The 17,335-nt window shown below is 45.8% G+C and overlaps 1 protein-coding gene across 2 annotated transcripts in view; it reads left to right on the top strand.

The window, feature by feature from the left end:
• drosha (drosha ribonuclease III) overlaps positions 1 to 17,335 on the top strand; it is a 215,037-nt gene that overhangs the window by 162,410 nt on the left and 35,292 nt on the right. For both annotated transcript variants that reach the window (XM_083652258.1, XM_083652257.1), the window contains exons 24-25: positions 46 to 90; positions 6,441 to 6,598. In XM_083652258.1, coding sequence (XP_083508384.1) covers positions 46 to 90; positions 6,441 to 6,598 — 203 coding nt within the window. The remainder of the gene's footprint in view (positions 1 to 45; positions 91 to 6,440; positions 6,599 to 17,335) is intronic.

The following is a 17,335-nucleotide window of genomic DNA, read 5'->3' as shown; positions in this document are numbered from 1 at the left end:
TCAATCTCCTCCCTCTAAAAAACTCTCTCTCTCCTCTCTTCGCAGGACCTACAGGAGGTCTGGCTCGACTACCCCCATCACCCCCTACAGGTTGGTTGAGATACGTTTTATTATTGGTGTTTATTTTAGCAAGGAGTCTCTCATTAAAGCCCACCTTATCCTCAAAACACACACTCACACTTGGGGGCGTCTAGGTAGTGTAGAGGTAAAAGCACTCACCTACCACCGTGGAGACCCGGGTTCAATTCCCAGCAGTGGTACTTCCGGCTTTAGTCAGACGTTCCTGCAGATACAATTGCCCGTGTCTGCAGGTGGGTAGCCGGTGGGGCATGTGTCCCTGTAGCTGCTCTAGTGCCTCATCCTCTGGTCGGTCGATACACCTCTTTGGGGGGAGGGGACACGGGGGGAATAGCGTGATCCTCCCAGGCGCTACATCCTGCAGGTGAAACTCATCGATGGCAGGTAAAAATAAGTGGCTGGCGACTGCACATGTATTGGAGGAAACGTGCTGAATGTGTTTTTAACTGGCCTCCCCTCTTTCAGTTTTCCTACCTGAATGTATGTTTTTAACTGGCCTCCCCTCTTTCAGTTTTCCTACCTGAATGTATGTTTTTAACTGGCCTCCCCTCTTTCAGTTTTCCTACCTGAATGTATGTTTTTAACTGGCCTCCCCTCTTTCAGTTTTCCTACCTGAATGTATGTTTTTAACTGGCCTCCCCTCTTTCAGTTTTCCTACCTGAATGTATGTTTTTAACTGGCCTCCCCTCTTTCAGTTTTCCTACCTGAATGTATGTTTTTAACTGGCCTCCCCTCTTTCAGTTTTCCTACCTGAATGTATGTTTTTAACTGGCCTCCCCTCTTTCAATTGTCCTACCTGAATGTATGTTTTTAACTGACCTCCCCTCTTTCAGTTTTCCTACCTGAATGTATGTTTTTAACTGGCCTCCCCTCTTTCAGTTTTCCTACCTGAATGTGTTTTTAACTGGCCTCCCCTCTTTCAGTTTTCCTACCTAAATGTGTTTTTAACTGGCCTCCCCTCTTTCAGTTTTCCTACCTGAATGTGTTTTTAACTGGCCTCCCCTCTTTCAGTTTTCCTACCTGAATGTATGTTTTTAACTGACCTCCCCTCTTTCAGTTTTCCTACCTAAATGTGTTTTTAACTGGCCTCCCCTCTTTCAGTTTTCCTACCTGAATGTGTTTTTAACTGGCCTCCCCTCTTTCAGTTTTCCTACCTAAATGTGTTTTTAACTGGCCTCCCCTCTTTCAGTTTTCCTACCTGAATGTGTTTTTAACTGGCCTCCCCTCTTTCAGTTTTCCTACCTAAATGTGTTTTTAACTGGCCTCCCCTCTTTCAGTTTTCCTACCTGAATGTGTTTTTAACTGGCCTCCCCTCTTTCAATTTTCCTACCTGAATGTATGTTTTTAACTGGCCTCCCCTCTTTCAATTTTCCTACCTGAATGTATGTTTTTAACTGGCTTCCCCTCTTTCAATTTTCCTACCTGAATGTATGTTTTTAACTGGCCTCCCCTCTTTCAATTTTCCTACCTGAATGTATGTTTTTAACTGGCCTCCCCTCTTTCAGTTTTCCTACCTGAATGTATGTTTTTTCCAGTGTGTTGCTAACAGTGGAGAGCAAGCTATTAGTCATTTTGCCCAAGGCTGACTGGGTTCTTTACGGTTGTGTGTCACAAGGCCCCCAGTAGCCCTCCACTAGTCCCCATTGTTCTGCTCCCGTGTCTGACTGCTCCGCACTTTGGTTGAGACGGTAATCCGCTCTTTCATTTCCTCTCTCTGGTCTTTGTCACTCTTCACTGTCACTCTTTCTCTCCACCGCGCTGTTGTCTCCCCTTCTCTCGCTCCGCTTTCGCACTCTTTCTCTCTTCACTCTCCCTCTTTTCTGTCGTCCTTTTTGCATGAATCTGCCCGGAAACATTGAACATGTCAACAGTGTTTGTTTGAAAATTAAGATTTGGAAGAAGAGATCAAAGATGCCATAACAGGATTACAGTCCCCGAATCACACGGGGGCCTCCAGGGACCATCAGGCATGCTTCGCTCTGATGTTTGTGAGGAGAGAGTGTCTCTTTGTGCATATGCCGAGACTCGTCTTTAAGCAGTTTATTCTCTTCATCTCCCTAGTTCACACGTCTGTCTCTTGTGTTCTCATATGTACATTTTTGCATATCCATGTTTGGCTCGAAATAACTTTGTGTTTCTGCTTATGCATGCGTGCGTTTTATGTGCGTTTGTTTACTTCCAATGTATGTTCCCGTTTGTTTGTTTTTTCTGATCCCCAAATGCCTGAGATCTGCAGTGCAGCACACCCCGGGTGCCAGAGATGTGCAGCGCGCCCTGGGTGCTTCTCGTTTGAGTGTGGGTGTTTAGAGTAAACCCATTGTATCCACCCAGCGCTCCCTTCTTCTGCGTAGGAGAAGCCCCAGCGGCAGGCACCGCGGTCAGGGTGGAGCCCGGGGTCAGGCCTGCTAACCCCTCTGTGGTGAGGTGGGGGACCTCTGCAGTCTGCTGCATAAGTAGTCATTAGCTGGTTCAGAGCCACAGCCTCATTACCACACACTGAGCTTTCCTTTGGGTGGTCCTCTTGCCAGCGGGGGCAACGCCTGTTGAATTCTGCCAGCCTCTCGTTGGCTTCATGGCGTCATCATGGCCCTTAAGCCTACGATGATATAATCTAAGCAAAAACATATTTCTCTTATTATTAGGTATTCTCTTTATTTATTTATCTATCAAGTTTTTTCAGATTTTCTCCCATTTTCTCCCCTATTCCCCCTGCTGTCTCGATCGTTGCTCCACCCCCAATCTGGGGAGAGCCATAGACTAGCACATGCTTCCTCCAATACATGTGCATTCGCCAGCCGCTTCTTCTCACCTGGAGGAGTTTCACTGGCAGGACATACCGTGTGGGAGGATCACGCTATTCCCCCCAGGATCATGTTATCCACCCAATTATTAGGTATTATTTTTAATGATTGATGAAGGGCCCTAGGATTTGAGGTGGGAGCCGGTATCGTGCCTGAAGGGTTACAAGGTGTTTTTCCTTTACTTTTTTTCTTCTTTTTTTTGCCCGAGGCAGAGCGTAGACGATGACAACAATCGAGTGAAAGAGGAAGCCGCCATAATGAGGTTTGTGCGGATGGCGATGGCAGCCCGCCATGGCATGGGTAATTATGCGTACGCCCGTCTTTGGCATACATGCATACATTAGCCTTGCCAGCGTCGATCCCGGCCCTACGGAGCGCGGTGGAAACGCTTCCTGGTTGACAGGCACATCTTTATGTCTTTCGTGTTCGCTCGATTCGCACCAGTGCATCATCACCCCCAGCTCTCCAGAATCATTTACCAGAGGGTCATTTATGTTGAGTGTGAATTTCAAATTTTCCCCTTTGGTTTGGAGGGGAGATGGATGTGTCAAGCTTTTGGACCTCAAAGACCACGTCTCTGATTCTGCGTTCTGTCTGGACTGTGCTGATTGAAAGTGATGGTTTGAAGCCATTTCAAAAGTGTTTTATATTTTTATTTTTTCCTAACTGCTGTATGTTCTTTTTTCCCCTCTCTTCACTTTGTTTGAAGCCTTACTGCTGGCCATTCCCCCTGAAGGATAGCTAGCGCCTATGAGTGCTGAATTCGTCAGATGTCATTAGTCATGATGCATGACATTTTAAACGGCTTTCATTAATTAAGAGAGGGGGGAAAAGCCTGAAATGAAATGTTTCTTAGGACATGTTGAAAGACGCAACCATGACATTACCGGCAGCGCTCCAATTAAAATACTGAGTTTAAAAATATATCTCTGCTCTTCGCACCGGCGTGGTTTGACATGGGAGACTCTGAGAAAGCTGTTTACTTGTCATTTCTTCATGAAAACACAGACAAAGAAGATCCTGGAAAATGAAGATAGTGGCCATCATTCAATGCCGACAGAGACAGAGAGTCTCTTAATTGTAGTTTTCTTTATCCTTATTTGTGGGGGCTTTACAGTATGTGGCTAAATGCAGCCAGCTAACACGGTCAATTGAGGGCACTTTATTTCCCTTGAATGTCCACAGTAAATGATGTTGCTGAATGTTTTCTTTGGGAAAGACGTCTTGGTCAAGCATACAGTTGTAGCACGCAGAGACCAATTAGATGTTTCTAGCAGCCTAATTAATGCACCCATAAGAATATCTCTTGATTCAACACACACAAGCGTGCATATTATTTCTTTTTCTAATGAGCTTAGGCATGAGCAGATACTGTCCTTTGGAAGCAAGCCACTTGTTTTTGCAGAATCCTCCTACCTCTGAATTTGCCAAACCCTACAGCCAATGTTAAAAGCACAGTCTGTAGCCATTTTTCACACTCAAAACTCTTCCTTAAGTTTCTGGTGTAGTTTGGCGAGTGGCTCCCACATTACATTGCTGGCTTGCTTGGGGAAGCTAAGCAGGTCTGGCTGGTAGACCATTCTCCTGGAAGTAGTGTAGGAGGTGCTCTTCCCTCTGGTCTCTTAAATAATCTCCCCAATGCCCCAGGGCAGAGACAGACACTCTGTCTTGTGAGTGAGCACCGTCCTTCGGATGAGATGTTAAACTGAAGTCCTGACTCTCTGTGGTCATCAAAGATCCCATCGGCATTCTTTGTAAGAGTAGGGGTGTAACCCCGGTGCCCTGTGAGGTGTAACCCCGGTGCCCTGTGGAGTGTAACCCCGGTGTCCTGTGAGGTGTAACCCCGGTGCCCTGTGGGGTGTAACCCCGGTGTCCTGTGGGGTGTAACCCCGGTGTCCTGTGGGGTGTAACCCCGGTGCCCTGTGGAGTGTAACCCCGGTGTCCTGTGAGGTGTAACCCCGGTGCCCTGTGGGGTGTAACCCCGGTGCCCTGTGGAGTGTAACCCCGGTGTCCTGTGAGGTGTAACCCCGGTGCCCTGTGGGGTGTAACCCCGGTGCCCTGTGGGGTGTAACCCCGGTGCCCTGTGGGGTGTAACCCCGGTGCCCTGTGGGGTGTAACCCCGGTGTCCTGTGGGGTGTAACCCCGGTGTCCTGTGGGGTGTAACCCTGGTGCCCTGTGGGGTGTAACCCTGGTGCCCTGTGGGGTGTAACCCCGGTGCCCTGTGGGGTGTAACCCTGGTGCCCTGTGGGGTGTAACCCCGGTGTCCTGTGGGGTGTAACCCTGGTGCCCTGTGGGGTGTAACCCCGGTGTCCTGTGGGGTGTAACCCCGGTGTCCTGGCTAAATTCCCACACAGGCCTTCCTTCCATCATGGCCATCTAATCACTCATCAGTCCTCAACTCTCCACCGTGATAGCTGATGTGTGGTGAGCGCTCTGTCGCAAAATGGCTGCCGTGCATCACCTAGGTGCTACACATTGGTGATGGATGAATTGAGCGCCCCCCCCCCCCCCACACACACACACACACACACACACACACGCTCCAATGTGAAGCATTTTGGGTACTTGAAAGCACTATATAAATGCAATAAATTATTATTATTGAGGAAACACAACTGAGTCACTAGTGATATTACGGTAATCACTAATTTTAGAGCGATAGAAAGAAGCAAGTTGTTTGCCTTGAATCTGAATGAGTGAAAATGTTCCATCTGCTGCAGCTCGTCTGAGTTTGTTTTTAGAGGCAGAGAGAAAACACACATCCTAAACAGGCCCTCCAGCGACTCTCATACAGGTTCATCTCATTTAAGGAATTTAGCTGACACTCTTATCCAGAGCGACTGAGAGTTAGCAAGTGGGGGTTCAGTGTCTGGCTCAAGGATACTTCATTTGCTGTTAATAGACACACACACACACCACGGATATTTAGCACTTTGCAAACCTGTGAGCTTTCAGTTATGTCTGTCAAACCACAAGGCCACCCTGCAGCTCTGGGTTTGTCATCTCCAAACTGGAGATTTTTTTAAAGTTATCCTTTATTTATCCCCATGGGGGAATTCATCCTCTGCATTTGACGCATCCTCTAGTAGGAACCTTCCTAGAACTAGGAGCGGTGGGCAGCCGCAGGGCAGCGTCCGGGGACCAACTCCAGTTCTTTTGCCATTGCCTTGGTCAGGGGCACTGACAGGAGTATAAACCCTAACATACATGTCTTTTGGTGGTGGGAGGAAACCGGAGACCCAGAGAAAACCCACACAAACACAGGGAGAACATGCAAACTCCACACAGAAAGGACCTGGGAACCTAAGCTGCTTTCTTAAGTGTCCAAGGAACATCCAAAATGGATGTCTGAACAAGGTGTTGTAGAACTGCAGGTGATCTTTGGTCCATCAATCGAGTACAGTATTGGTCAAAACCTTTCATCATACTCTAATGACAAGAAAACCTCGTTATGACATGAATCACAGTTTAAATCGCAATTTTCTGTCAAATTTTCACAATTGCATCTTTTGTCATGTCTTTCAGACCTCATTTCTGTGCTGTTTTCTGCTGCTTGTGCAGGTCCAGGAGCCGCAGACAGACAGGCAGCTGATCGAGACGTCCCCAGTGCTGCAGAAGCTCACCGACTTCGAGGACGCCATCGGGGTTTTGTTCACGCACGTCCGCCTCCTGGCCAGAGCCTTCACCCTGAGGACCGTGGGCTTCAACCACCTCACACTGTCAGTACAGTTGGTGTGTGTGTGTGTGTGTGTGTGTGTCTACTCTGTATGCGTGTTTTGTTGATAATACAGTTACAAGCGATTAAAATGCAAAGCGAGCTAGTACTTCGCCAGATGTAATTTGCAGAGATATTGCCAAACTGGGCAGACTGAGTTTCTCAAGCTGTTCCCATGTGAGGTGATGAGGCATCATGCATTATAATATATGATATGATCTGAGGTACGGGGATTTGAATCATACCTCCAACATTTGAAAATGTTGTAACAGTGTTGTCACAGGAATGAGTCCTAACACCCGTAAATTAGCATCGCCCTGGTTCCCTTGTCTCAAAGTCAATGGCTTTTTTGAATGGGTTTTTGGTTAGATGCCTGAAATCTGGTCTGTGGATTAACAAACGTCAATGATACTTAGTTCCCTTTTGTTGAGCAAGATAATCATCGCGGATTAACCAGTTTTATGATTTTTGAAGTCTTTTCTGGTGATCACGATTTTATGGCGATCACAGTTTTGCTTAAGAAATCAGAAAAGTATTCATTCACGAAGATTATCTTGCTCAGGAAAAGGAAGTATCATAAATGTTTGTTAGCCACAGACCTTATATTCTGCAATAATCCAAAATCCAATGGAAAAAATCCCATTGGCTTTTTGTCAAGGGGACCCAGGGCGATATTAACTTTCTGGTTGGCCTACAAAAGGACGTTGTCCCTGCGGCACTGTATTGTGGCGGTGTTTTTCCTCCCACATCGTCCTTGTGTTTGCCCCCATCGCTCCCAGCTTACACACTTTTCTTTCAGTCCCTACAAGCGCTTTTAGAATATGTGATGTCTTGGATGTCATGTTCAAAGGGCCTTGGTGAAAGATAGGCTCTTTAACTTGTTTTGGCTCGCTGCCTAATCCGAGGGTTTTCACATCCTGCAGGGAGAGAGAGGCCTGAGGGAGGTCCTCCAGTCTGTAGACTTCCTCTGCCCTGCAGGGGGGGGGGGGGGGGCGGGCAGCAGAACCTCTCCCCCCTTTGGGAAATGGGCTTTTGATTCACTGGGTTGTCCAAGGCAATTCACATACAGTTATCTTATTCATTGCAGCCACATCTCTCAGAATGTTCTCACTCAGTTATTATTTCTTCATTGTTATTCTTCTCTCCGCCCTGTTAATCCCTGAAGTTTGACTTCATTTGTTGTTATTCAGATTTGTTCTAGCTTCAAGTCATTTTCTCAATCATTTTTGAGAGATTTTTCAGTGTTCCCAGGGATCCTTTAAATCCTTGAAAGTTTGTGAATTTGAAGGGGGGGGGGGATCAAGGCATTGAACGTTTTTGAAAATAGACACAAATAGATGGGTCATTGAAAGTGCTTGAATTTATCTGTTGTGTGCAAGAATCAGTGTTGGGGGTAACTCATTACAAAAGTAACATATTACATGTAATATATTACTTTTAGCAGTAACTCAGTAATATAACTTATTACTTATATGATTTCAGTAATATTATACCAGTTACTTTGTCAAGTAACTCAAGTTACAAATTGAGTTACATTTGATTAAATCAAAGCACACATTTAAAAAAGATACAATCATTTCCTAATCAAACTGTGTGTTTGATTAGGTGTGTAACATTTAGAATTTTGGACGGTTTAAACTGATTTCAAGGCGGTTGAAATCATTTTTCAGGATGGTTCCGGGGCAGCAATGTCATTCTGCTGCTGCTGTTGTTTTGGTAAAAGTAATGCAAAAGTAGTGTAATAAGTAACGAGTTACTCTACACAGAAAGTAATATTGTAAAGTAACTTATTACTTTCAAATGAAAGTAACTAGTAATATGTAGTATATTACATTTTGAAAGTAACTTGCCCAACACTGGCAAGAATAGACACTGAAGTTATTTAAACTATTTAGTTATTTCAACTATTTTCTCACGTGTAACAGCACAGTTGAGAAGTGTTGACACATTCAAGCCTCTCTTTTTAAGTGTCTATGAGCTTCTGTAAAGCTGCTAGTTCTCATTCTCAGTGTTGTAACAGTAAATAACCTTGATCCGTGTCTGAAACTATGCCGCCTTGAATTTGAGGGAAGTGGGCCCGGGAAGTCCTTGGAATGTCCTTGAATTTTATGTTTAAGGTGTTAAGGTGTAACTCTAAGAATGTACTTTTGCCTTTTGCCTTTTTGTTGTTGTTCTTTTTTCTTTCTCCAATGTTAGTTTCAAAGTTTCTCAGTGACGCTGTGGTGATTTAGGACTGACATTGGAAGTGTTTTTCTCTCTGCCTCTGCTATGACATTTGTTCAATAGCCAGAGAAGTGGGCAACTTCTACGGAGACAGCTTAAAATTGATTGGAGAGAGAATGCCTCGGCCTATTTGTTAGAAACTTGTCACCGATATGTGTGTAGCTATAACCTTGTTCGTTCACTGATTGAATGCAAGTTTCAAAAGATTACTATTTTCATTCAAAAAAAATGCGTTCACTAATTAGACTGTGCACTCAAATTTGAGGTGTTGCCGATTGTGCCTGTGAGAGGGTTATTAACTCACTCCTGAGCTTTACAACACAACACACTAGTGAGTTTGACAGCTAAAGCAAATTAGCCTTGGCAGCACACCTCTGATATCTTATTGGCAGGCTGCACTCTGTAATTGCTTGCTTAGGTTTGCCACAAGGACATAATGCAACTGTACTTGTATGTTTGCGCACGCTCGTGTGTGTGTGTGTGTGTGTGTGTGTGTGTGTCTCTCATATACACACACACATGCACACACACTGCTGTGTATGTTCTAATCCATCACTTAAATGTCAAAGCCTCTCCCCACTCATGGTCAGTGCAGTCGATTAGTGGTCCAGAAGTTTGTCTCCCAGTGAGCTTGTCAAGGTTTCCTTTGAGGGCTTTCCACCTCAAGGTTGGTTTCTATGATATTTTCACGGACTTCCCAGCATCACATAACATCACATACTGTACTCCAGTAGCATCCCCTGAACCCGGGTTATAGCCTACAAGGCGATGTTTTAACCTTATGCATCTTTTTTCTTATTTCACTGAATTGCATCGTTCTTTTTTCTCGCGTGGGGGGGGGGATACTTCTTATATTTTCAGAATCATTTTATGTTCGTCATTCATTAGCGGCCAAAGGCAGGTTGACCTAAATCGAGCGGACAGACTTGAAAGCTGGAAGGAACTGGGCACTGATTGCCCATAAGGACCAAAGGTTACACCAAAGTAGGTCGTGCTGTCATAATGGAGAGAAGAAGCAGGTCAGGTAAGAAAGAGGAAGGTCAAACAATAAGCTAGGTAGTAGATGAGGAGACGGGACCCTGGCTGGCCCAAGGCCTATCACTTTATGCGGAAGTAGAGGACGGACTGACCTAGAAGGAGACTGCGCAAGAAGCCAGGATGTGAGTTGACCCTTTGGAGAGTTGGTGGAGACCCGGGGGCCACCTAGTCCAGACAGAGAAGAAATGGAGAGTTCTGTTCTGCCCCCAGAGGTTCTGGGTTCCTATCTCTGCTCACAGCAGGATGCAGCCAGTTCAATACCAATTCTAGGATGATGCTTTCTCTGATGCCGTTCTTTGTTGAATGAAAGCACATTTGACTCTACAATTACAAGAGGAGTCAGTGATTTGTAACATTTTTACGTCATGCCATTTGCTTTTCTAAATTGATTTTAGACCTCAGGTGAGGTCTTCAATGAATCAGAGGCTCTCAACTCTTGAAGTATTAAAAAAAAAATCATTCTTGGCTTATTAATAACAACATAGTGAAAAATAAGCCAAACAAAACAAAAAATTGCAGACACGGGCGTGTCCGGGTAGTGTAGCGGTAGATTCCTTGCCTACCACCATGAATGTCGCAGGTTCGCGGCCCCGTGTTACCTCCGGCTTGGTCGGGCGTCCATACAGGCACGATTGGCCCTGTCTGCGCTGCAGACTCTGCGGGTGGGAAGCCAGATTGGGGTATGTGTCCTGGTCGCTGCACTAGCGCCTCCTCTGGTCGGTCGGGGCGGCTGTTCGTGGAAAGGAACTGGTGGGAATAGCGTGATCCTCCCACGTGCTACGTCCTGCCAGTGAAGCTCCCCGCTGTCAGGTGAAAAGAAACGGCTGGCAACTGCACATGTTTTGGAGGAAGCATGGTGCTAGTCTGCGGCTCTCCCCAGATCGGCAGAGGGTGCAGCAGCGACCGTGGCAGCAGGGGGAAATTTGGCCAAGTATAATTGGGGAGAAAATGGGGGGGGAATCAGAAAAAAAATGTGCAGACACTTCTTTTTTCTTTTTTTATACGTTTAGTATGAACACCTAACCTTGCAAGGCAGCTGGATTCACACGAGATCATGCGATCAGGACAGATGAAAGCAAAACAATTTGGCAGTGTCAGAGTAATGAACACCTTCATTGCAAATAATATAAAAAAAAAACACTATGCCAGTGAGGTGAGACAATTCCAGTTGTTTTAAATGCAGTTTCACTTGTTTAAGGAGCTTTCTTAAACAAAAACATAACTGACATAACTGATTTGCACTACAATGTGTGAAAATGTCTTGCCTCAATTTGAGTTTTTGATGGTTTTAGGAGGAAAAAATAAGACTTTAAGACATGAGATTAAGTTGCTTGTTAGGAACGATTTTTATATGCTCTTCTTTGCTATCCCTTTGAAGCAATGCAAAATTTTTCACCTGTAGTAAAAAAAAAAACAATCAATCGATTTCTCAACAGAAATGCCCTTTGGCTATTTTATGATAACGACTTTTTGGAGGATTTTGATACCTTTGAAACATCAATGCTCAAAATTTTGATTCTGATACATGTATCATAAATTCTAAGGTGCTGTCCTAGTTTGATTTTTTTAATGCCCGAAATAACCAGAATTTCCGCTGCAATCGCCAATTCTAGTCACGCCTCCAAAAACACCAAGCTGCTCCTCCACTCGCCCCACCTAGTAACACTTCCTACACAGCAGTGGCGGATCAGAATGCATTTTAACCTCTCGCAAAACGTACGCACTAAGCATGTAAAAAACAGCGCTTTTTCCCTACAAAACAGAACTCCCAGGGTGCGGAACCGGCAAGGACCCTAAAAAAGAAGGATAAGACATCACTCACATCACAGTGTTCGAATTTTGCATTGGGGCCAGTTCTATTGACGTAAATGGGGCGGGCAGGGTAAGTCCCACTATAACCTACTATACCATCATATCTGTGATGTTTCACCTTTGATTGAAAAATGTTTCCACCAGATTAAAAAAAAATACATTATGTGACGTTGACTGATGTTTGTTTTAATGTAAATGTACATTGTACGTACATTGTTTTCCTTATTATTGGTCTCCAAATAGATCATGGCTCTGTGCAGCAGCTGCATATAGCTCAACTCAAGCCCCTGTTTGGGTCAAAATAGAGCTAGATTAGCTACAGTAACTACATCATACATGACCGAAAGGGGCATCAGTCAACATCATGTGATGTGTTTTCTTTAATCTGGTGGCAGCATTTTTCAATCCAAGGTGAAAGGACAGATACTGTATGATGGTTTATAGTGGGGCTTACCCTGCCCACACCATTCACTTCAATAGAACGGTCCCGAAAGTCTGGCCCAAATGCAAACTTTGAACACTGCCTGTGACGTGAGTGATGTCTTATCCTTCCTTTTTAGGGTCCTTGGGAACCGCGAAGAAAAGGGGCTTGACATTTTCAGTGCATCCCTGTCTGGAACTGTCGGGGCAGCCCATCGCCACCTCTTCAGAGGGGCTGTTAAAGGTATTTTAGATCAAAGTCAAAGGCGAATAAAGACCTCGGCTTCGCACTTTACTCCAATTTCCCCCGCCTTAGCGCAGCATTGTCCCTCTCCTGTTGAAGTGAATCAGGGATGGCTCTTTGTGCGGCTTCACACAGGAACGCTTTCCTCTCTCCCACCATCCCCCCCCGCTATTTCCTCTCCTCTCCTCCTCTCTCTTTCCTTTTTGCCAGCTCTATCTCGCCATCCTCCCTGCTATCTCCTCTCCTCCTCTCTCTTTCCTTTTTGCCAGCTCTATCTCTCCATCCTCCCTGCTATCTCCTCTCCTCCTCTCTCTTTCCCTTTTTGCCAGCTCTATCTCTCCATCCTCCCTGCTATCTCCTCTCCTCCTCTCTCTTTCCCTTTTGGCCAGCTCTATCTCTCCATCCTCCCTGCTATCTCCTCTCCACCTCTCTTTCCCTTTTTGCCAGCTCTATCTCGCCATCCTCCCTGCTATCTCCTCTCCTCCTCTCTCTTTCCTTTTTTGCCAGCTCTATCTCGTCATCCTCCCTGCTATCTCCTCTCCTCCTCTCTCTTTCCCTTTTTGCCAGCTCTATCTCTCCATCCTCCCTGCTATCTCCTCTCCTCCTCTCTCTTTCCCTTTTGGCCAGCTCTATCTCTCCATCCTCCCTGCTATCTCCTCTCCACCTCTCTTTCCCTTTTTGACTAGCTCTATCTCTCCATCCTCCCTGCTATCTCCTCTCCTCCTCTCTTCCCTTTTTGCCAGCTCTATCTCTCCACCCTCCCCGCTATCTCCTCATCCGCTTTCCTTTTTGACCAGCCCTACCTCTCTACCATCCCCCCTGCTGTCTCCTGTCCTCCTCTTTCCTTTTTGACCAGCACTACCTCTCCATCCTCCCCGCTATCTCCTCTCCTCCTCTCTTTCCTTTTTTACCAGCTCTACCTCTCTACCATCCCCCCGCTATCTCCTCTCCTCGTCTCTTTCCTTTTTGACCAGCTCTATCTCTTTACCATCCTCCCCGCTATCTCCTCTCCTCCTCTCTTTCCTTTTTGCCTAGCTCTATCTCTCCATCCTCCCCGCTATCTCCTCTCCTCCTCTTTCCTTTTTGACCAGCCCTACCTCTCTACCATCCCCCCTGCTGTCTCCTCTCCTCATCTCTTTCCTTTTTTACCAGCTCTACCTCTCTACCATCCCCCCGCTATCTCCTCTCCTCGTCTCTTTCCTTTTTTACCAGCTCTACCTCTCTACCATCCTACCCGCTATCTCCTCTCCTCATCTCTTTCCTTTTTTACCAGCTCTACCTCTCTACCATCCTACCCGCTATCTCCTCTCCTCGTCTCTTTCCTTTTTGACCAGCGCTACCTCTCTACCATCCTCCCCGCTATCTCCTCTCCTCCTCTTTCCTTTTTGACCAGCTCTACCTCTCTACCATCCCCCCACAATCTCCTCTCCTCTTTCCTTTTTGACTAGCTCCATCTCTCCATCCTCCCTGCTATCTCCTCTCCTCCTCTCTCTTTCCTTTTTGACCAGCTCTATCTCTCCATCCTCCCCGCTATCTCCTCTCCTCCTCTCTCTTTCCTTTTTGACCAGCTCTATCTCTCTACCCCCGCTATCTCCTCTCCTCATCTTTCCTTTTTGACCAGCTCTATCTCTCCATCCCCCGCTATCTTCTCTCCTCCTCTCTTTCCTTTTTGATCCACTCTCTCCATCCTGCAGCCACAGATCCTTTCAAAAAAATTAGAATATCATGGAAAAGTTAGTTTTTTCCATAGTTCCTTTGAAAAAGTGAAACCTTCATAGATTATAGATTCATTACACACAAAGTAAAGTCAAGTATTTATTTGTTTAACTTTGCATAAGTCTGGCTTCCAGCTCATAAAAAACCCCAAAACAGTATTTCAAGAAATTAAATATCACATAAAACCAATCAAAAACTGGTATTTTCAAAACAGAAATGTCGATCTTCTGAAAAATTATGTTCATGCCTGCACTCAATACTTGGTCAGGAATCCTTTCGCTTTAATTACTGCCTCGATGCCATGATATTTCCATGATATTCAAATTTTTTGGAAAGGATCTGTATATTTTCTCCTCTCTCTCTCTCTCCTTTTTGACCAGCTCTATCTCTCTACCACCCCCCCCTGCTATCTCCTCTCCTCTTCTCTCTTTCTTGTTTGATCAGCTCTATCTCTCCATCCCCCTGCTATCTCCTCTCCTCTCTCCTGTGCCTCTCCTGGACATGAAATCCCCCCTTTCACAACATCTGCACCTTCTTCCACTCTCATACACTACCAATCATAAGCTTGGCCACACCTGATTGAATGCATTTCAGTCTCTTAAAGCCATTTTGATCTAAAGGCTTCAGTTTAAAAGCTTGAAATGTGTTTCTGAGACAAATCTAAATAGTGAAGTTGATCCTGTGTATGAATTGCTTTCCAAAGCCTTTCCATCAAGGCAAAGGGCGGCTACTTTAAAGAATCTAAAATGAGATAGTTTGGATTTGTTACACACTTTTTTTTGTCCACTCTGCAAAAACCATACGAATCAGATATTATTGCCCGAATATTCAAAGATATGATCCAAATATGATGATATACATGGTGGATACTCTCCGATCGTGAGAGTCACAGATTTCAGCATTCCAACTCCAGAAAGGGATCACTTTACACCACTAGAATCACTAGAATAGAGTTCATGTCATGCCAGATAGTATGCAATAAAGCCATCTCATATTTGGAAAATACAGTATCTAGTCACAAATGGACAGCTGAAATATCTGCAGAAGATCCACTAGTAATCTCCTATCAGGATATTGGATATGACCAGAAAACATGTTTGAAGTTTGAACATGATGGATTTCTGCTGTCTGGATATTCAAAATGTTACAAACATGATTTTAAGTCATATCTGATGAGGACATACCAGTCACGTCCGATGTCAGGAAGTTGTATAGATATGACTGTATAATTCATTTTGTGTCATTTCATAGTTCTGATGTCTTACTGTTGTTTTCATTAAAACATGAAAATGAAAGAAAAGGGATAGTGTAATATGTGTGATACATTTTGAGTGAAGTGCAGGAAGCCGTCTCAACCCCCCTCCCCTCTCCCCCTCTTTCCCCCCACACCTCTTTCGTTGGTCATCATGTGTTGTTGCAGTGCCTTCTCATTAAGCGGCTCTGTGAGTATTTTTAATGTGCGAGCGAGTGCGTGTGCGTCAGGCGGCGTCACCGGGCCGCAGCTGGGATATTGCCACAGAACATAAAAGCCATGCGGGCAAGAAATTAGACCATAAACTCACATAAACTCTTTTCATGTCAGCCATTCCTCAAGCTCCTAACCACAGGTTCCTACCTCTGCATCACCCTGACTGTCCTAACCACAGGATCCTACCTCTGCATCACCCTGTCCTAACCACAGGATCCTACCTCTGCATCACTCTGTCTGTCCTAACCACAGGATCCTACCTCTGCATCACCCTGTCTGTCCTAACCACAGGATCCTACCTCTGCATCACCCTGTCTGTCCTAACCACAGGATCCTACCTCTGCATCACCCTGTCTGTCCTAACCACATGATCCATGATTGGGGCAGTGGTGGCCCAATGGTTAGAGAAGCGAGCTTGTGACCGGAAGGTCGTCAGTTCAATCCCCGGGACCGGCAGGATAAATCTGGGTGGGGAAAGTGAAAAGGCAGCGCTTGCCCCTCCCTCATTACCAGCACTGAGGTGCCCTTGAGCAAGGCCCTTAACCCCAACTGCTCCAGTGGAGCTGATCAGTGGCCATCAGGTCAGACTGTGGTTGTACTGGTCAGCTTCCAGGTATGAATGTGTGTGAGAATGTGAACAGGGCACTCCTGAAAAAGAGAGCATTGCTCTCAGTGAGACTCCCCCTGTATAAATAAAGGTAAAAAAAAAAGAAATCCTACCTCTGCATCACCCTGTCCTAACCACAGGATCCTACCTCTGCATCACTCTGTCTGTCCTAACCACAGGATCCTACCTCTGCATCACCCTGTCTGTCCTAACCACAGGATCCTACCTCTGCATCACCCTGTCTGTCCTAACCACAGGATCCTACCTCTGCATCACCCTGTCTGTCCTAACCACAGGATCCTACCTCTGCATCACCCTATCTGTCCTAACCACAGGATCCTACCTCTGCATCACCCTATCTGTCCTAACCACATGATCCTACCTCTGCATCACCCTATCTGTCCTAACCACAGGATCCTACCTCTGCATCACCCTGTCTGTCCTAACCACATGATCCTACCTCTGCATCACTCTGTCCTAACCACAGGATCCTACCTCTGCATCACCCTATCTGTCCTAACCACATGATCCTACCTCTGTATCACTCTGTCTGTCCTAACCACAGGATCCTACCTCTGCATCACCTGTCCTAACCACAGGATCCTACCTCTGCATCACCCTGTCTGTCCTAACCACAGGATCCTACCTCTGCATCACCCTGTCTGTCCTAACCACAGGATCCTACCTCTGCATCACTCTGTCTGTCCTAACCACAGGATCCTACCTCTGCATCACTCTGTCTGTCCTAACCACAGGATCCTACCTCTGCATCACTCTGTCTGTCCTAACCACAGGATCCTACCTCTGCATCACCCTGTCTGTCCTAACCACAGGATCCTACCTCTGCATCACTCTGTCTGTCCTAACCACAGGATCCTACCTCTGCATCACTCTGTCTGTCCTAACCACAGGATCCTACCTCTGCATCACCCTGTCTGTCCTAACCACAGGATCCTACCTCTGCATCACTCTGTCTGTCCTAACCACAGGATCCTACCTCTGCATCACCCTATCTGTCCTAACCACATGATCCTACCTCTGCATCACTCTGTCCTAACCACAGGATCCTACCTCTGCATCACCCTGTCTGTCCTAACCACATGATCCTACCTCTGCGTCACCCTATCTGTCCTAACCACATGATCCTACCTCTGCATCACTCTGTCTGTCCTAACCACAGGATCCTACCTCTGCATCACCCTGTCTGTCCTAA

The sequence above is a fragment of the Poromitra crassiceps genome (assembly GCF_964638095.1).
Source record: "Poromitra crassiceps genome assembly, chromosome: 2".
In the NCBI taxonomy this organism is placed as follows: domain Eukaryota; kingdom Metazoa; phylum Chordata; class Actinopteri; order Beryciformes; family Melamphaidae; genus Poromitra; species Poromitra crassiceps.
Note: the sequence above shows the minus strand (reverse complement) of the source record. Positions and strands in the feature narration are given on the sequence as shown.